General features: G+C 42.3%; 1 protein-coding gene across 6 annotated transcripts in view; it reads right to left on the minus strand.

The window, feature by feature from the left end:
* Window positions 1-22,131, minus strand: part of gabbr1b (gamma-aminobutyric acid (GABA) B receptor, 1b) — a 580,862-nt gene that overhangs the window by 109,161 nt on the left and 449,570 nt on the right. For all 6 annotated transcript variants that reach the window (XM_061966778.2, XM_061966776.2, XM_061966777.2 and 3 more), the window contains one exon: window positions 1,964-2,114. In XM_061966778.2, the coding sequence (XP_061822762.1) occupies window positions 1,964-2,114 (151 nt within the window). The remainder of the gene's footprint in view (window positions 1-1,963; window positions 2,115-22,131) is intronic.

The raw sequence follows: 22,131 nt of genomic DNA on the forward strand, positions 1-22,131 counted from the left end.
CTTCAAAACCCGCTATTAATGTTTTTAAAGTAACAGACACGGGGCGTGGTCGGGGGTGGGGCGGGGGCGTGGTTGGGGTGGGGGCGCGGTTAAGAGGGGAGGAGTATATTTACAGCTAGAATTCACCAAGTATTTCATATATATATATATATATATATATATATATATATATATATATATATATATATATCTAACAAACTGTGTTTGGATAATTGATACTTCAAACTTGCACAAATAAATAAATAAATCTTAAGGAATATAACATAACTTGGCTTCTGAGAGCTTCAAAATGTAATGAATAAAATGCGAAAGTTGTTGATAAACAAGCAATTATTTTAATAATTAAATATGGTCATTTTAAATGAATTATTATGATAATTTAAAATTTATTATTTCAAATATGTATATTTTAATGTATAATTCAATGGCTGGATGTAATAAGGAGTCATAAAAAATACAAATAAAAATACCATTAATTTTGATGTTTTTAGCAAAATATAGTAAACATTTATTTATTTATTTTATTTTTTTAATTAATAAATATATTTATTTTTAGGTAAGATAAACATAATAATACAATTTATCTCTATCCTGGATGATTTAGTTCTTGTCACCCTGTGTCCTCCCGTCTCTTCCCCGAGGATGGCTCCATGAGCTGGGCAAACGCCTGGAGATGCCCTACGTCAACAACATGGTCGGCAGCCCGTCGGTGCGCAGCTCGTACATCGCCGCCCTCTACTTCACCCTCAGCAGCCTGACCAGCGTCAGCTTTGGCAACGTGTGCGCCAACACGGACGCCGAGAAGATCTTCTACGTCTGCACCATGCTCATCGGCGGTATGCCGGACGCCTCGTATGGAATAACGTGATTGGGGAGGCACGCTGTTTATATCGTGGGAAAGCGGACGTGAAAAAAGGCTGTAGCTGGAGGGGGCGTGGCCTCCAGCTCCAGCTGAAAATCGGTAGATTTTCAGGAGAATATTTGTCCCGGGAGGTTTTCGGGAGAGGCGCTGAATTTCGGGAGTCTCCCGGAAAATTCGGGAGGGTTGGCAAGTATGAAGCTGGCACCCTCAAGTTGCTTGCACGGCCACAATACAGTCTGAGCCACGCCGTCCCACATCTATGTTGGATTTGATTGGCTTTCAGAGCTGTCTCGTACATGCGCGCGTGTTCCCATTGTGTGCCTACACACAAAAGAGATCTTCACTAACAGAAGAATTTAGAAACTGATGCAATGGCTGCCATGCTGCTGTTAAACAGGTAAGCATAGATCGCTCCAAACACCGCTCTTGCAACTTGGCGTTGTCTCAGTGCGTGTGCAGAAGGGGAGTATCTTAGATGGTTTGACCTAGACAGACGGCGGGGTCACAATGATCGTGGCTCTTCGGAACACGAGCGCCCCCTACGTATCCACCTTACCAGCAGCTTTAAACAGCATATTGCACCACTACATTCATACTAACTATTGTGTATGTGTTTTGTGATGAGCAAGTATAGTGCACGTTTTTTCTAAAGCTTAAATCCTAGAAACAGCTATCTGCTACTGAAGGAAATGACCCCTTGAGGACCAGTGAGTGTCAACTAAAACAGTAACGATGCAATCAAGCAGTTAAAAAAGAGAATGCGCAAGCCTTTAATAAATAATGCCCATCAAATATTTAAAGATTTTGAGCAAATTACCACAAGCAATAAAGTCACTTTTATAATGTAGTAAATCTTGAGAATGTGTGTTGAAATGAACCAGCACCATCATTTAGCAAGCCTTCCTGCTGTTCAATCTTAGCAAGGTAAAATACAGCAGAGTGATGCATGCTGGTTGGCAAACAAACAAACTTCAGGTAGAATAGTTTTAAACCTCAGGGAGCAACATTGTGATAAATTGTTCCCTTTTGCATTACAGAGAAAAGTGCAACCCCAAACACATTGAGTTTTGCAGTTTTCCAGTAAAAGGTGAGATTGCAGACCTGACATTGCTGTTGTAGATGTTGAAGGTGAGGCAGATGACGCCCAGCAAGATTCCCAAACCAGCAAACACAGACATGGAGACAAATAGCTTCTGTGACAGATAGCGGAACTCCTCGATGACCATTGTTTGGTCTGCAGGGGGTCCAGAACCTACAAAGAAAAGACAATGAGAAGATAATGTTGATTGTTAGTTTTAGCAACGTTAAAGTTAGGTAATTTTATTTGGTTCTCTTGGACACGCAAGTTACATGATGAACATCACTGTATTACATGTGCACCAAAAATATGTCTTAGTTTTCATATATTCTCTCAGTTTTAGTATGATTAAGCACACGTTGGTCACTTTTTTTTATTTTTATTATTGAGTACCGGTACGTCTGCAAAACATGCCCCCACAGAGCTAAATTAAGATGTAGTATACAGTATTAAACCAATTAAAATCATTGTGAGCCTAGGAGTCTGTGTTTCTGGTCTTGCATGAGGGAAAGACTACTTCCTTGGCTGTATTGAAGCATTTTTAAATTGGGTTTCAGAATTTCAGGGGCATTTTTTCCACCAGAATTGGCTCCAAACTTTTACCTTTGATCCAAGAAAGTTTATTGTCTCAGGCTCCCCTAGAAAAGATTTAATGTCCCAGGTTTCCTCCAAAAGCGCCATATCAGTCCTAAAGGTCCAAGGGATCCAGCAACTAGGACTAAACCTTAAAGGACCCAGTGGCCCTAAAATGTCAGAAATGTGTCCAAAGAAGATTTGGGCAGGGACAATTTTCTCCAAGTGCACTTAGATTCAATTGAGAACATGCCATACCCTCTGAAGTTAAAGTTAAAGTTAAAGTACCAATGATTGTCACACACACACCAGGTGTGGTGAAACGTGTCCTCTGCATTTGACCCATCCCCTTGTTCACCCCCTGGGAGGTGAGGGGAGCAGTGAGCAGCAGCGGTGGCCGCACCCGGGAATCATTTCGGTGTTTTAACCCCCATTCCAACCCTTGATGCTGAGTGCCAAGCAGGGATGTAATGGGTCCCATTTTTATAGTCTTTGGTGTGACACGGCCAGGGTTTGAACTCACGACCTACCGATCTCAGGGCGGACACTCTAATCACAAGGCCACTAAATCCTGGGTGTCAAATTCATTTTAGCTCAGGTGCCGCATGGAGGAAAATCTGTGCACACGCGGGCCGGACTATTAAAATCATTGCATTAAAAGTAAAAAATAAAGACACCTTCAGATTGTTTTTGTCTTACTTTGGCCAAAAATAGAACAAACACATTCTGAAAATATTACAATAAAATATAGAAAAAAATACCGGCAGCGATAAAGTTAAGATCCATGAAGGAAAGAATAAAGTGAATGAATGTTTATAGCATCAAGGGTTGATATTGGGGGTTAAATCACCAAAATGATTCTCGGGCTCGGCCACCGCTGCTGCTCACTGCTCCCCTCACCTCCCAGGGGGTGATCAAGGGTGATGGGTCAAATGCAGAGGATAATTTCACCACACCTAGTGTGTGTGTGAGACAATCATTGGTACTTTAACCTAATAACTGAATATATTTACATATGCGTAAAAACTAGTTTTCTTTTGTATTATTTTTTTTTATCTTGAGGACAACCTTTTTCCAAAACACAATATAGAATATGAGATATAACAGGATATATCATATATATATATATAAAGATATATATACATGAATCATTTGTTTTAAAAACGGTTAATGGGACCCCAAAAATGTACTGTGGGACCCCATTTTTATGACTTGATGGGGTCCCCTGGGAGTATTGGTAAATTGGTAGTGCAAAACAGCAGTAGGCGGCTGTGGCCTGCGGGCCGGTTCGCATGCTAATCAAATATAATCCCGGGGGCCATAGATAATTCAATTGCGAGCCGGATCTGGCCCGCGGGCCTTGACTTTGACACCCCTGCTCTAAACCTTCAATAGTGGTGAATATGTCATGTTCTGATAAGATGCTGTGAAAATAAGTATGAAAAATACAAATAAGCAACCTCAATGGCAGGTTAGAAATTGTTTGTGCTAAGAGAGCGACACGTGCTGGTGTCATGAGGGTGGTTTTCCTGCCAGTCGTCTGAGCCCACCTGTCTCCAATCAACCACCAGATTTAAACCCTGGATCTCCACTCAGCCGGTGCCAGTTTGTCCGTTGTCTGCGGTAGAGTTTAGTCTGAGCATACGTACTCTGTCTTTTTCCCTGGACCTTTTGTAATCCTGTTATTTGTATTTTCTCAGGTGGACAGATTTTGACCCGTTTTTCCTGGAGCTGAACTTTTTTTTTAGGGGTGTCTTTATTTATTTTCTCCAGTGATTTTTGGTTGTTAAAGAGAGACTTTTACAGATGTGCACTTGGATTCCTTTTTTAGATCACAACATAAATATACCTGACATGCTCAAATTACTTTAAAGATTAGTTCGTAAGAATGCACACACGACTGTAGAGTCACGACAGTGTGACATGTTGTGCCGTGATACAAACAGGTGATGCAAACTAAAAATGTAAGAGCACTTTGTCCAGGTGTTGTTGGATATAACACAAATGCCAAACATTGATGAAGAATATGAAAAAACACCTAAATTCAACAAAGAAGTCATAGCAAAGTTTGAAACTTAAATTTGTACTGTAGGTCTTCCCCCTCTCCCTCACTATTCATTTCACTAATAATAATAATAATAATGGATTTGATACATGGTGCTTTTCTATTATTAGATACTCAAAGCGCTCACAGAGAAGTGGGAACCCATCATTCATTCACACTTGGTGGTGGCAAGCTACATTTGTAGCCACAGTTGCCCTGGAGTAGACTGACGGAAGCGAGGCTGCCAGTTTGCCCCTCCGACCGCCACCTATCGTTCATTCATCATTCATTCACTGGTGTGAGCGGCACCGGGGGGCAAGGGTGAAGTGTCCTGCCCAAGGACACAACAGCAGCGATTTGGTGTGTAATAAAAATGTGTCAAACACTTTAGTACTCCTCTTGAAAAAATTGGACCCCGTTTACACTGTACACCAAATTAACACAGATCGTATTATTTTGCCAGTCTCAACGCTACAAAGTACTCTTTCTTTCACTTGAAAGAAACTTCAGTCTCAATGGCATAACGACGTAAATGCGACCTGTTTGAGAATTTTTCGTCAGCTCTGGGCGAGCTATGTCATTCGTGTGCGCAGGGAAAGACGCAGCCTTTACTTTACCAATGCCGCTACCTCTCTCCTCCGCGAGGGCGTATGACGTTGCACGCGCGACAGTATGTGACGTATGTAAGAAGGTGCGCTTGTTTTACGTCTCTGTGAGAAGAAGAGACAAGAAATAGTGAGAGAAGCCTGTATTGTAATGCCCGCAGCTAAAAGCAACTGCGTGAGAACGTATACTCGAATACTCACAATATAGTCATTTTTTACATCCCAGAGACAAACCAGCGATATATCGAAAATATTCTATATACAGTATCGCCCAGCCCTACATTACATATGTGCTCAAGACTCTAAAAATACATTCTTCAAGAAGTTTTTTTTTATAATATAGGATATATGTCAGTAATATATATTATTTTTGGAAAAAACTAACGTCTTTAAAAAAATATTAAATAAAACGCATTAGTTTCAATTAGCTCTTTAAGTCATCTAGCATCTATGAAATTATAAAAGGATGTTGCTGAATAGACAATATGTCTAACTTTTTTTTTCTTTTTCTGACAGTTCAAATATGTTGATACACACACGTAAATAGACCCCCCTCTTAGACCAGTTGATCTGCCGTTTCTTTTCTGCTCTGCTCCCCTCTCCTTCGTGGAGGGGGTGGGGGGGTGGGGGGGGGTGTCACAGGTTCAGTGGCCACGGATGAAGCACTGGCTGTCCAAAGTCGGGACCCGGGGTGGACCGCTCGTCTGTGCATCGGTTGGGGACGTCTCTGCGCCGCTGACCTGTCTCCGCTCGGGATGGTCTCCTGCTGGCCCCACTATGGACTGGACTCTCACTATTATGTTAAATCCCTATGGACTGGACTCTCACAATATTATGCTGGATCCACTTGACGTCCATTGCACCGGTTGCCCAGGGACGGGGGTCCCCACATCTGCGGTCCCCTCCAAGGTTTCTCATTGTCCCATTGGGTTGAGTTTTTCCTTGCCCTGATGTGGGATCTGAGCCGAGGATGTCGTTGTGGCTTGTGCAGCCCTTTGAGACACTCGTGATTTAGGGCTATATAAGTAAACATTGATTGATTGATTGACACGTAGGACAAAGGATTCTCTGTCCATCGTATGTGTCTTTGCAGCGCGAGCACGCCTCTCTCACAGCCGTGTGTGGAACTGACAGTTTGCATGTACTTTTCAAACGTGCCGAATTAAACGCTAACTAAAAGCTATTCTAAAGCTAACCCAAACAAGCCTTTGCTACAGAAACTATTCTTACCAAATACAGAGGTAATACAAATGAGAATGATATGTGTAGACTTAGCACAGCCTTCAATACAGTCATTCCATATAAGTTAAAGCAGAAATTAAATGACCACAGTCTGGTCAAATGCTGGACTTCCTCAAAAAACGTCCGCAAACTGTCTAAATGGGGAAATACACCTTCTCAGCACAGGCCCACCACAGGGATGTGTCCTGAATCCAATACTTTTATCCATTTTCACCCTTGACTGTTCCCCCTCACACCCCACTAACACCGTTGTTAAGTTTTCCGATGATACCATTGTTGTAGGACTGATTCTAGAGAACAACGAGATAGTCTACAAAGAGGAGATCCGGCACCTGACAGACTGGGATATTGACAATAACCTGGAGCTCAACGTCTACAAAACAAAAGAGATGATAGTTGACTTCAGGAAATCCAAACAGACTGTACACATCACTCTCTGCATTTGGGTGCAGGAGGTCCAGCACATCTAGGGAAGGCCTAGCAGAGACTGTAAATCCTGAGGAGGCTGAAATAGGTCCATCTCCCCCCACCCCTGCTCAAAAACTTGTACATGTCAGTGATTGAAAGCATTTTGATGCACTGCTGTGGTTCGCCAGACGTACTTAAAAGAACAGGAACAACCTCCATAAGGGGTTGAGAACAACAGGACGCATCATCGTCTCCCTACTGCTTGCTCTCACTGACATTTACAATGGCCGTCTGACAATGAAGCCCAGCAGCATCATACCGGATCAAAATCACCCTGGCCACAATGTGTTTGCCCGTTTACCTTCGGGGAAAAGGTTCAGGTATCTCAAAAGCAAAACAAACAAAATAAAAACAGCTTCGATCCACGGGCCTTAAGCACCATCACTACCATCATTCAACTGACGCGCCAAACTACGACTGTGTAATGGATAGATTACGGTGTATATGTGTCCCACTTATTTATTTCTTACGTTGTATACTTTTGTAATTTATGTTGTGCTCCATAGATTTTTTTATTTATAATTATTTATAAATGGTAATGCTTCTATCTCCGATGATGCTAAACTGTGTTTCGTTGTCTTTTTGAAGCAATGACAATAAATAACTTAATTCACTCATTCATAAAGCAAATAAGAAATACGATTTACATAGTAATTTCTTTTTTACTTTACAGTAAACATTTTTGAAAAATATTAAATACTATTTCAAACACAATTTTACAGCTGGATTTAAAAAGCATCTTTCAAAACACCCAAGCACCTTCCACTGAGAATCCATTATTCATCCATAGGGCTACACTGGCAGATAAACCCTCCTGATAGGCAATCAGGAACAGGTGAGGAGACCACCGCTTGGACCAGAGATTACATGGCCAAAAATGGAGGCAACACAGGAAGTAGAAACAAGAAAAAAGAGCACTGGAACGTAAATAAACACCAAACAAAGCAAAATAATACAAAAGTCCAAAACAGTCATGACAAGGCCCTCTTTAAACAGAGAAGGAGGGTTGCACCATCACCGATCATCTCCATATCACAATGTTCTAGCGTCTATCCGCCCCAAAAAATGCCTCACTTTTTGGTAAGAGCGACCACTAACAAGTTGTTTTTCCACCGGACAAACTAACACATTGGTGTGCAAGACGGTCTTCCTCCCGTCACGCCTGGCCCACGCAGCAAAAACAATCCTAATATGACCACCCCCGGAGATACAGTACAACTTTGAAAGACTTGAGTAGGGAGCTTAACATCTAAAACCTACAACTGAGGAAGCACTTTGGATGAAAGGTGTAACTTTTTAATAATGTTCAATGACTTGTCAATTATGTTTCTCTTTGATTCTGCTATTTAGTGTATCTGTATTCGATATTGACTCTGTTAGCAAAAACAGTGTAATGATGTATCGAGTCGAAGGAAACAACAAAAAAATCAAATCCTCTGCTGAACATGCACCAGAGAAGCAAATCATCAATTGTATGGTTGATATCATTTTAAGTAGATTTACCTGATGAATAAAGTCCATTGTGGTCTCATTAAAATGTACTGATATATTTGGTATAATGACTTTGTTATTGGTTTGTAGTTCAGGTAATAAAACAATATCTTCTAAAAAAGAATGGCTTGATTAATATACCTTTAAGAGCTGTTCTGCCGCTTATTCCACTGATTTAGAATGTCTGTTAGTGCTCTTTCTATTCTTGTTGAAAAAATATATAATGCAAACAAAAAAGATGCAGTTCATTTAAATAAAATAGTCAATTTTTCTTCACAAAGTAAAACATGTCCGTAAAGTAGAGCTGGGCAAATATTTTGACTCGGAGGCCACGTTGAGAGAAAAAAATGTGTCTGGGGGGCCAAGGTGTATGTGTGTATAAATTATATATACAAATGTAGCTGTGAAAAAATCTGCTGTACAGTATGTGTGTTTGGGTCCCTTTTTTTTCCAGGAACACCAATACCAAAAGTCACAATGTCCGAAAGAATTCTAAAAACAGACCACCTCAAAAAAAAAACGCAATGGAATTTTACAGTTTTTTACTGAATGGGACACCCAAAATGTACATGAAAATAAAGAAAGTGGGATTTACAGTAATAACTATGAACATTAAAACACTGAATATTAACAACATATAAACATCGCTCCTCTTTTACTTCTCAGACCAGCTCCTCATTTCCATCCATCCATCCATCCATCCATAACTGGAGTATGACATTTTCATATTGTATTATCCCTCAGGGTGATGAAGGTACTCTAGTGTATTTCAACAAACCCCGTTTACAGTAACTTAACATGGTTGACTGCAGTTGGTGTTTTGTATTTTAAAGGGGAACCTATGATTTATTTCGCCTTTCCTGACTTATAAATGTTGTTACAATCTTGGATAGACGTGGTAAACAATGCCAACGCATCAAATCAAATGGCTAATGCATTTGGGTGTGAGTTTGCATGCAGTTTGGGTGTTCAGTGTTTTGGAGTCTCTTTTCCCCCAATGGGCTATGTTGTGACATCACAGCAAGGTGGACGTACGGATGGTGTGTTCCATAAGTCGGACCTGGCAATCACGTCACAGCAAAGTTATGAGCGTTCCAATTACAAAGGGCGGAAAATAAGATGGCCACATCCACTGGAGCTATTGTTGTGCTTTCCTTATCTGAATAATAACTTATGGAACAATAGCCACCATTTCTGCAACCTTCAAACACTGAGGATGAGGAGGAAACACAGACGCTATTGCTAGCAGAACAGCCATCCTTAAAGCCAACTTGGGGGTGGTGAGGACTCTCCGACTTTCAGAGTTGAAGATCCGACCTCGGAAGAGTTACAATTTCTGACGAGGATATCTGAAATACAACTGTAACGCACCATAATTTGGACTTCCATGTTGATTGGTCTTCACAACATTTTACACAGGACTGTTTTGTCAAAATGGAGCAGTATTTAAATTGATTAGTTGCTAAACTGAAACTGGAAAGAAGTGTTTTAAATAAAGATTAAAATCCTCCCAGGTTCCCTTTAAATATTTGTTTGACAATAATTATTGATTGACCCAATACTTTTAATACCGAACACGTCCAAAGAACTCAGTGAAAATCAAAGAAGGAAAAGTTGGAATGTTTTTTGGAACAATTTCTGAACAACTGAAGCAACTCCAGGTTGGTGGTGGTAGCACTATGTCCTTAGGCTGCTTTGCAACCAGTGGTCAGGGTTCACTGCACAAAGTAGATAAAATAACGTGTAGGGACTAGGAATGTGCCGAGTGATCAGCCACCAATCGGTATCAAAGCAATTTTCGTGAAAAAGTATGTGATTGACTATTGCCAATTAATGCTAATCACAAATACTGATCCTCTCTGACTGGCAAGTGGCTAGCAGCTAATGATGTATCTCCATTCACATGTGGAGTCACTCCCCTAAACTAATAATGTTCACTTCCATTACGACAAATTAACTGCATTTCGTAGTGTCTTAAGTATCGTCCTCAACTAACATTATCACTGGAGAACAAGGCTAAACATGTTACACACTGAGAGAAAACCAGGAGCAGGCCTGCTAATAGTTAAGCTAAACTGACTTTAAAGGCCTACTGCTGAAATGCGATTTTCTTATTTAAACGGGGATAGCAGGTCCATTCTATGTGTCATACTTGATCATTTCGCGATATTGCCATATTTTTGCTGAAAGGATTTAGTAGAGAACATCGACGATAAAGTTTGCAACTTTTGGTCGCTGATAAAAGAGCTTTGCCTGTACCGGAAGTAGCAGACGAGTAGCGTGACGTCACAGGTTGTGGAGCTCCTCACATCTGCACATTGTTTACAATCATGGCCACCAGCAGCGAGAGCGATTCGAACCGAGAAAGCGACGATTTCCCCATTAATTTGAGCGAGGATGAAAGATTTGTGGATGAGGAAAGTGAGAGTGAAGGACTAGAGGGCAGTGGGAGCGATTCAGATAGGGAAGATGCTGTGAGAGGCGGGTGGGACCTGATATTCAGCTGGGAATGACTAAAACAGTAAATAAACACTAGACATATATATACTCTATTAGCCACAACACAACCCGGCTTATATTTAATATGCCACTAATTAATTCCGCATAACAAACACCTCCCCCCTCCCGTCCATATAACCCGCCAATACAACTCAAACACCTGCACAACACACTCAATCCCACAGCCCAAAGTACCTTTCAACTCCCCAAAGTTCATACAGCACATATATTTCCCCAAAGTTATGTACGTGACATGCACATAGCGGCACGCATGTACGGGCAAGCGATCAAATGTTTGGAAGCCGCAGCTGCATGCGTACTCACGGTACCGCGTCTGCGCATCCAACTCAAAGTCCTCCTGGTAAGAGTCTCTGTTGTCCCAGTTCTCCACAGGCCAATGGTAAAGCTTGACTGTCATCTTCCGGGAATGTAAACAATGAAACACCGGCTGTGTTATCCGGCACAACAGTCAAGGGGTGCATTCTACGGCGGGGGTGCGTTATCCGGCACAACACCTGCCGCAATACACCGCTTCCCACCTACAGCCTTCTTCTTTGCTGTCTCCATTGTTCATTGAACAAATTGCAAAAGATTCACCAACACAGATGTCCAGAATACTGTGGAATTTTGCGATGAAAACAGACGACTTAATAGCTGGCCACCATGCTGTCCCAAAATGTCCTCTACAATCCGTGACGTCACGCGCAGGCGTCATCATACCGAGACGTTTTCAGCAGGATATTTCGCGCGAAATTTAAAATTGCACTTTAGTAAGCTAACCCGGCCGTATTGGCATGTGTTGCAATGTTAAGATTTCATCATTGATATATAAACTATCAGACTGTGTGGTCGGTAGTAGTGGGTTTCAGTAGGCCTTTAAACAACACCAATAAATAAGTGCTTGGTAAAGTTTAAGAAGTGGGGAAGGAACCACTTTACAGCAGAATTAAGCTTATAATAACAACAAGAGTTAAAAAGAGAATAATATAACAACAATTTGTGTGTAAATTGGCAGTGACGATATTAAGGTTAGTATCAGTATAGTGTTACCATATCTGAGTTATTGTGTAGCAATATTGGGAAACAACTACAAATATGCGCTGTAACGGTGTTACAAAAAAGATCAGTTACAATAATACATATTGTTGGATATAGAGAACGTACAAACCCTTTATTTATTGAATCAAAAATATTGAAATTCAACGACTTGGTGCATTTGCAAACAGCTAAAACTATGTACAAAGCAAAATATAACCTGCTACCCAAGAATTTATAACAGCTCTTCTCAACAAAAGAGGAGAAATATAACCTTAGAGGAAAATCTAATTTAGAACATTTGTATGCTCGCACAACACTTAAGACCTTTAGCATATCAGTATGTGGAATTACATATGTTTTGGAATGGATTAAGCAAGGAAATCAAACAAAGCAATGATATGATTCAGTTTAAGAAAGTGTTTTGAACTACAAGTGTTCACAAAGAAGGAGAATTATAATAAACATCTTGAACATTTAAAAAAAAGAAGAAAAATAGATAATCTCATTCATCTCCGTGAACTATAAATTACTTAACTTTTTTTTTATAGAGAACGTTAATTATCGGGTATATGTTTGTATGTCTAATATTTATTTATGCATTTATTATTTGTTTACTTACTTATTGTATATTATTTTCTTTACTAATTTATTTATTTACTGTTCTGTTACCAACAGTTCAGTTCAGTATTTCAAACATGCATACAATACAATTACAACGTTATATATCGCATATTTCCAGTTGTTTCATTACAAAAAAAGAGTAGGAAGAAGCAGAGGATATTTAAGCATTTCTATCATAGCAGTTATATCACATTTCTTTGTTCTCTATAACAGAACAGTGAATAAATAAATTAGTAAATAATTAAATTTACAATAAGTAGGTAAACAAACATTAAATACATAAACTAATGTTAGACATGTAAACATGTACACAATAATTAAAGTTCTCAGAAATAAATAGTTAAGTAATTTATTGTTCGCCTAGGAGATGAATTGTCGATTCTTTTTTTTTTAAAAAGGTTCAAGATGTTTATCATAATTGTTTGTACTCTGTGAACTTTTGTAGTGTGAACAGTTTTCTAAACTGAATCATTTTAGTGCATTGTTTGATTTCCTTCCTTAATCCAGTCCATAATATAAATCCACATACTGATATGCTAAAGATCTTAAGTGTTGAACATGAATACAAATTTAGAATAATTGTTGCAACCCCGGCAACCCCGAAAGGGACAAGCGGTAGAAAATGGATGTTGTTTTGTTTAAATATATTTGATTGAATAAATCTCTATATCCAACATTGTGTATTATTCTAATTGTAACACCGTTAGTGAATGAAGCGCATATTTGTAGTTTACCCATATTTCTACACAATAACTCAGAGAACAAAGTAATGGGATAAAACTGCTTTGATATGAAAAGGGGTAGGATTACATAAAATCTACTTCTTCCTACTCCTGCTTTAATGAAACAACTGGAAATATGTGATGCATGACATTGTAATTGTATTGTATGCATGATCGAAATAAACTGAAACTAACTAACGAGAGTGATCAGACCAATATTTGTATTTGTTTTTGTTGATGCTTACAAACTTAAGGTTATTGCATTTGGGTGTGAATTTGGACACAAAAACACTATGAAGGCGAAAACTAAATGATTTAAATAAGTTTTAAATAGTAGTTTTTGATTTGGTTTAGTTATTGTGTACTGTTGACTTTGTTTTGATCAAATAATTGTATGTGATAAAAGGGAATAAGGAACAAATTGAAATAGTGTGTTGATATTGTTACATTGTCATTAGCACTCACCATACATGCATTGAAACGTGAACAGTTAACACATGTGATCGGTATTACTATCGGCCTATCTCACTCAAGGATGATCGGTATCGGAATTGGCAGCATAAAACTCTAATAACATCCATAATTCCCACCTCTCATCACGCCCTCTCCGTGTCTGATTTGACCAAAGTCGAGTACGTCATTAGGGTACATGAATACGAGTGAATGAAGAACAGCGTAACGACGTTGGTGTTTGAACACTCATAGTTACGTAGTGCGCTTGAAAGGCCTCATCGTGTGAATAGCAGATGCACACAAACACGAAGATGGTCAGGAAGTTGTTCATTGTTGGGTGTGTTGTGTGAATAAATAAGTAAGTTTGTAATGATGTTGCGCATTAATAGTGTTGAATATTGAAGATACACTCATGTTGAGTGCTAAATGAAAGCTGTTGTGACTAATTAGGGCATTTTCTAAGTCTAAGTCTTTCTGAGCTATGAGCCTGTACTTTGTTTCTTGACTGGATGCACTGAGTATATGTATAACATGTATATACTTTAGTATGTGTGAGTTATTTAGGTGTGTCATATGGGCCGCCCAGTGAATGTTACACACCATAGCTGGGTAAGTCAACATACTGGATATAGCCAGTGTTGTTGCCAAAGTGATCACCTGCTGCAGAAGTTTGGGAACTACCTAATTCAGTGGTTCTTAACCTGGGTTCGATCGAACCCTAGGGGTTCGGTGAGTCGGCCTCAGGGGTTCGGCGGAGGTCAAAACACATCCGACTCATCGTGTAAATACAAACTTCTCTCTATCGGCGTATTACGGATACGGCAACAGCTGACTGATTTGCAGGTGTGTAATTTGTTGTGAGTTTATGCACTGTGTTGGTTTTGTTCTTTGAACAAGGTGATGTTCATGCACGGTTCATTTTATGCACCAGTAAAAAAAAACATGGTAACACTTTAGTATGGGAAACATATTCACCCTTAATTAGTTGCTTATTAACATGCAAATTAGTAACATATTGGCTCTTAACTAGTCATTAAGTACTTATTAATGCCTTATTCGGCATGGCCTTATTGTAACCCTGACCCTAACCCTAACCAAATAACTCTAAATTAAAGGCCTACTGAAACCCACTACTCCCGACCACGCATTCTGATAGTTTATATATCAATGATGAAATCTTAACATTGCAACACATGCCAATACGGCCTGGTTAGCTTACTAAAGTGCAATTTTAAATTTCGCGCGAAATATCCTGCTGAAAACGTCTCGGAATGATGACGTCAGCACGTGACGTCACGGATTGTGGGGGACATTTTGGGACAGCATGGTGGACAGCTATTAAGTCGTCTGTTTTCATCGCAAAATTCCACAGTATTCTGGACATCTGTGTTGGTGAATCTTTTGCAATTTGTTCAATGAACAATGGAGACAGCAAAGAAGAAAGCTGTAGGTGGGAAGCGGTGTATTGCGGCCGACTGCAGCAACAACACAAACACAGCCGGTGTTTCATTGTTTACATTCCCGGAAGATGACAGTCAAGCTTTACCATTGGCCTGTGGAGAACTGGGACAACAGAGACTCTTACCAGGAGGACTTTGAGTTGGATATGCAGACGCGGTACCGTGAGTACGCATGCAGCTGCGGCTTCCAAACATTTGATCGCTTGCCCGTACGTGCGTGCCGCTATGTGCATGTCACGTACGTAACTTTGGGGACTTTGGGGAAATATATGTGCTGTATGAACTTTGGGGAGGTGAACGGTACTTTGGGCTGTGGGATTGAGTGTGTTGTGCAGGTGTTTGAGTTGTATTGGCGGGTTATATGGACGGGAGGGGTGAGGTGTTCGTTATGCGGTATTAATTTGTGGCATATTAAATATAAGCCTGGTTGTGTTGTGGCTAATAGAGTATATATATGTCTTGTGTTTATTTACTGTTTTAGTCATTCCTAGCTGAATATCAGGTCCCACCCGCCTCTCACAGCATCTTCCCTATCTGAATCGCTCCCACTGCCCTCTAGTCCTTCACTCTCACTTTCCTCATCCACAAATCTTTCATCCTCGCTCAAATTAATAGGGAAATCGTCGCTTTCTCGGTCCAAATCGCTCTCGCTGCTGGTGGCCATGTTTGTAAACAATGTGCAGATGTGAGGAGCTCCACAACCTGTGACATCACGCTACTTGTCTGCTACTTCCGGTACAGGCAAAGCTTTTTTATCAGCGACCAAAAGTTGCAAACTTTATCGTTGATGTTCTCTACTAAATCCTTTCAGCAAAAATATGTCAATATCGCGAAATGATCAAGTATGACACATAGAATGGACCTGCTATCCCCGTTTAAATAAGAAAATCACATTTCAGTAGGCCTTTAAGTCTTTATTACTTAGAATATGTTCCCCTAGTGTCCAAATAGCTCTAAATAAAGTATTTGTTACTTAGAATATGTTCCCCATACTGAAGTGTTACCAAAAACATATAACTTTGTCTAGGATTTGAAAAAAAAAAAACATTTTATTTTTCACTAAAGAAGGGTTCGGTGAATGCGCAAATGAAACTGCTAGGGTTCGGTACCTCCAACAAGGTTAAGAACCACTGACCTAATTTCTCTCTGGCTCTTACCCTTCCTTCACTTTTATGTCTCCTGCTTCTTTTGTCTTGTCTTGTTTTGTCTTAACTTTCTGGGAGCCTCTTTTTGCACTGCTCTCAAAAGTCCGTAAAGGACAAATCCGTTCCCTGTATTCCACGCCTTCATCGCTATTGCAAGTCTTGAGATGTGCGGCGTAATATGTTTAAGTGCTTTGCACAAGTTGTTTTTCTGGTCTCAAACTGAGCCCCCTCTTCCCCCACATGAGTTTAGTTTGGGACATGCTTTTTCCTCCTCCTCCTCACCCGATGTTTTACCTTTACCCATTAGTGTTCCTGCTCTGTCTATATTGTATGTTTGTCTGATCTTGAAAATGTTTGCACTGAAAATTTAATTTTGTTGTACTTTTTAAGTAGTTGGAATACCCCGTGGTATTTTCTGCAGTAAACAAACAGTAGCAGGCACTATTTGACTAAATACTGTATGTGGGTTGACTGTTCAAATCAGTCAGAGCAATGAATCTGCAAATTGTACTAATTTTTTTTGTGAACTTTTAGATGTCATTACAATTTTAGATAAACATTTTGTTAAGTCTATAGACGGTTGGAAGGAGATGGCACAACAGCAGAAGTATAACTCAATAATATTTATTGAGTGATTGATGAATACATAGGGTGTGTATGCTACTATGTGTTTGAATGTGAGCTATGTGCTGGGATTAACATATGAAGATACCTTAAGGGGTGTTGTCAAGTGTGTTAAATGAGGGCATCCAAATCCAGGGGTGAAAAGAGGCAGGGAAGTCCGATGTCCAAACGGGGTTGTGGAAGGAGAGAGCAAGTCCGGTGTCCAAAAGGGGTTTGTGATGCAGGAGAGAACATCCAAGGCACAAGCAGGGTGTCGATATCAGGAGGGCAATCCAGGTTCAGGGGGAAAAGGAAGTTGACACTGAGACACGAGACTGGGGAACAAAAAGGAGACGAAGATGATCAGACCAGGACACAAGGAAACAAGCTACAAGAGATAACACCGGTGGGAAGTCAGAGACTTGAAGCTTACTGCAAACAGGGCTACGTTCCGACGTCGATTAGTCAGCGGCGAGGCTCTTTATACTGTTGTCCGTAATCACTGCCAGCTGTGCTGATTGAAGATTTCCGCCGGCTGCGGCGGCGTGTGGGCGCGGTCTGCGCAGCGTGTGTGGGGGCATGTCCAGAATTGCTCACAGTGGAGCCGCTGAGTGCTCCTGCAGAAGAGGGAAAGGCAGACTGTGCATGTGCTGTAAAAGTGCCCCCCCCTTATGCGAGGCCCCCGACGAGCGCCTAAGAGCTCCTGGATTGGCTCGATAGAATTCCTCCAGTAGTGAAGGATCGGCAAGGTAGGAAGCAGGGATCCAAGACCTATCCTCAGGCCCATAACCCTCCCAATCGACTAAATAAACTAACCCCCTACCTTGTCGGCGGACCCCGAGGATTTCTTCAACAGTCCAAACTGGGTCATCGTTGTCCAAAATCCTGGGAGGAGGAGGAGTGGGGTCAGGGGAAGAAAGTGGAGAGCTAGCAATAGGCTTAATTTGGGAAACATGGACCACAGGGTGCCGCTTGACTGAGGGGGGTAAGGATAATTTTACTGCAACCGGGTTGATTATGGCCTCTATAGTATAAGGTCCGACAAAACGGGGTGCGAGTTTACGGGATGATACCTGTAGATGAAGATCCTTAGCCAGTAAAATAACTTGTTGACCCGGAGAGTACGAAGGGGCCGGAATGCGTCTTTCTATTTGCACTGCGGCACATCCTCTCGGAGGACTTTAGCAGAGAGGCCCGAGCGGCTTTCCAGACTTGACGGCATCTCTTGATGTGTTTGCGGGATGAAGAAACACCTGCTTCAATCTCCTGTTGAGGAAACATAGGTGGCTGGTACCCCAGTGCACACTCGAATGGTGACAACCCGGTAGCTGAGCTCTTCAAAGAATTGTAGGCAAACTCAACCCAGGGCAGAAACTTGCTCCACGAAGAAGGTTGTCTGGTGGATATACAACGCAGCATGGTTTCCACACTCTGGTTTGCTCTTTCTGCTTGGCCATTGCTCTGAGGATGATAACCAGAGGTGAGACTGACCGTGGCCCCAATTCCCTTGCAAAAAGTCTGCCACACACGGGTTGTGAACTGAGGACCACGGTCTGAGACAATGTCCACAAGAATGCCATGTTGCTTGACTATGTGGGTAGTGAGCAGATCAGCAGTCTCGGAGGAAGATGGAAATTTGGGTGCAGGAACAAAATGTGCGGCCTTGGAAAATCGGTAAATGATGGTGAGTATAGTGGTGTTACCTTGGGAAGGGAGAAAGCCAGTGATGAAATCCAGAGAGATGTGTGACCAAGGGCGACTGGGGATGGGAAGAGGACACAGCAGGCGGTCTGTTGGACGGTTTATTTCGAGCACAAGTACTACATGCGGCGATAAACTCACGGGTATCATTAGCCATGGATGGCCACCAGAACCGCCGGCGGATGAAAGAAAGGGTACGCTGAAATCCCGGATGGCAGGAGAAGACACTGGAATTCCCCCAGTCCAGAACCCGAGGTCGTAGCTCGCGAGGAACGAAGAGTCTGTTTGGAGGTACCCCCCCAGGTCCCGGACTAACCTTCAGGGCGTCTTTGACCAGACATTCCACTTCTCATGTGACCATGCCGATAATTCTGGAGGAAGGGAGGATGGTTTCCCCCTGGGTGTTATAAGTGGTCTCCTCCGAGAACTGACGGGAGAGGGCATCAGCCTTGGTGTTTCGAGAGCCAGGTCTGAAAGAAAGTATATAGTCAAAATGACTAAAGAATTGGGACCATCGGGCCTGTCGGTCATTAAGTCTTTTGGCCAACCGGGCATGTAGAAGATTACGGTGGTCCGTGAGGACCTGAAACTGATGTTTGGCCCCTTCCAGCCAATGTCTCCACTCAAGGCCTCGTGGACAGCGAGCAACTCCCGATTGCCAGCGTCATAATTTTGTTCCGCAGGGGATAAACGTCTCGAAAAGAAAGCACAAGGATGGACCTTGTTGTCCTGCTTGTAGCGTTGGGAGAGGACTGCCCCAATACCGGAATCGGAAGCGTCCACCTCCACAATAAATGGGCAGTCTGGGTCCGGATACACGAGGATGGGTGCAGAAACGAAACTCCTCTTGAGGCACCAAAAAGCCATTCCCGCTTCTCGGTCCCACTGAAAAGGTATGTTGGTTGAAGTCAGTGCATGGAGAGGTGCGGCCAACTTACGAAGTCTTTTATGAAGCGTCTGTAGAATCCAGCAAATCCCAAGAAACGTCACAGCTCAGTTCGTGTAGTGGGTTGAGGTCATTCTACCACTGCCTTCACCTTCTTGGGGTCAGCCTTGATATGACCCTATTCAATGACAAAACCAAGGAAATCAACAGAAGAATGAAACTCACATTTCTCAGCTTTGATGAAGAGACGGTTCTCCAGTAAGCGTTGCAGGACGAGGCGGACATGCTGTTGATGTTCCAGTGGGTCTTTGGAGAAGATAAGTACATCATCCAGATAAACGACTACAAACCGGTCAATCATGTCCCTGAGGATGTCGTTAACGAGGGCCTGGAAAACTGCGGGGTCGTTGGTCAGATCAAAGGGCATTACCCTATATTCGAAATGGCCCAGGTGAGTATTAAATGCAGTTTTCCATTTGTCTTCCTCTCTGATGCGTACCAGAAGATAAGCGTTGCGCAGATCTAGTTTAGTGAAGATGGTGGCCGGAGTGAGAGGTTCGAAAGATGAATTGAATAGGTGTAAAGGATATTTATTCTTTATGGTGATGGAGTTGAGTTGCCGGTAATCGATACATGGCCGGAGGGATCCATCCTTCTTCCTGACAAAAAAAAAACCCGCGGCCACAGGTGATTTAGATGGTGTGATTATACCAGAGGCCAGGGACTCGGAGATGTAGTCCCTCATGGCTTTCTTCTCAGGAAGGGAAAGGTTGTATAGTCGACTGGATGGAAGAACTGCGTTGGGAACAAGATCAATAGCGCAGTCGTATGGTCTGTGGGGTGGAAGAGATAAGGCTTGGTCCTTACTGAAGACTGCGGCCAAGTCATGATAAGTCTCTGGGATACGGGAGAGGTCAATCGGGGGAGAAACCGATCTAGGTCTTTCAGGGGGTACCACAGCAGAACGGAGACAGTTAGCATGACAATGGTTGCTCCAGGCCAGTATTTTGCCAGTCGACCAGGAAATGTGGGGGTTATGAAGACTCAGCCAGGATCGGCCGAGGACAAGGGGCGCTACCGGAGCATCCAGAACCCAGAAGCTGATGGTCTCTGTGTGGTTACCAGAAAGTGTAAGAAATAAAGGTTTAGTGCGATGTTTAATTGGCCCTAAAAGATGACCATCTAAGGCCTGGGCAGGAACAAAAGTCTCAAGTGAAATTAACGGAATACCATTTTCATTGGCATACCTTAAGTCGAGGAAGCTCTCGTCGGCCCCGGAGTCCACATAGGCCTCCACCGATAGCGTCCTATCCTCCCAAGTCAAGGTAGCAGGGAACAGGATACTTGGGTCCCTCCTGGAAAAAGGTGTGGGGGTTGTGGTATGGCTCACCAGGATCCCCTTGACTGGTGAGCCCGATCTTTTGGCCGAAAGGGGCAGTTGCGAATATGATGGTCTCCCATACCACAGTATAGACATAGATGTCGTTGAAATCTTCGTTCACGTTCTTCAAAGGTAAGTTGAGATCTACCAATCTGCATTGGTTCTGGGAAAGGACTTGGATTCGGATTGACTGTGCCGGTCTGTCTCGGGAAGATCCGATTGGTAGAACGAGGAGGTCTTGCCATAGCCGTGCTGCCGAAGTCACTCTCCCTTTCCGCTTCTCGTTCCGAAAGTCGCTGATCACACAAGAGAGCTAGTTCAATAAGTTCATGACAAGAAGACGGCCGGTCTCGCATCAATCCATCTTTGATAGTCTCATTAAGCCCTCTCCTGTAGGCACTCAGAAGAGCTTTGTCATCCCAACCACTCTCGGCTGCCAAAGTGCGGAACCCCAGGGTGTAGTTAGCCACAGATCGGGGGCCATGTCTGAGGGAATGAAGCCTAGAGGCAGCATCTCTTCCATCCGCAGGATGATCAAAAACAGCCAAAAATTATTTACAAAAAGTGGAATAATTAGAGTTGAAGCCCAAAGTTTTGTTAAGGGCAGAAGTGGCCCACTTAAGAGCAGGATCCGAAAATAGGGAGAACAAAAAGGCTATCTTGGCCCCATCGTTAGCATAGCGAGAGGGTTGGTGTAGAAAAATAAACTCACATTGAGTCAGGAAGCCACGACAAAGTTCAAAATCCCCCTCAAAAATTTTAGGACTGGCTATTTTGGGTTCGCGAAGGGAAGACTGTCCCTCGGTGGCAAGTGTCTCGGAGGTGCTTAAACTGGGTGTGGGAGGTGTCTCCTGAGCTTGTCTATTCTAGACAGCAGATTAGCAAACGCGACATCAAGTTTGTCCTCCAAGGTGGTAAATCGTGCCTGGTGCTGTCGAAGGACAGACTCGATGGCAGATTGGTCCGTCTTTAGGAGGGGTGGATCGGACCAAAGTGCTGGGTGGAGCTCTTGTTGCGCCATCTGGTTCCATATTTGGTCTGAACGTACTGTTAAGTCTATAGACGGGTGGAAGGAGATGGCACAACAGCAGAAGTATAACTCAATAATATTTATTGAGTGATTGATGAATACATAGGGTGTGTATGCTCCTATGTGTTTGAATGTGAGCTATGTGCTGGGATTAACATATGAAGATACCTTAAGGGGTGTTGTCAAGTGTGTTGAATGAGGGCGTCCAAATCCAGGGGGGAAACGAAAG

Source organism: Nerophis lumbriciformis, linkage group LG11, assembly GCF_033978685.3.
Source record: "Nerophis lumbriciformis linkage group LG11, RoL_Nlum_v2.1, whole genome shotgun sequence".
Taxonomy (NCBI): domain Eukaryota; kingdom Metazoa; phylum Chordata; class Actinopteri; order Syngnathiformes; family Syngnathidae; genus Nerophis; species Nerophis lumbriciformis.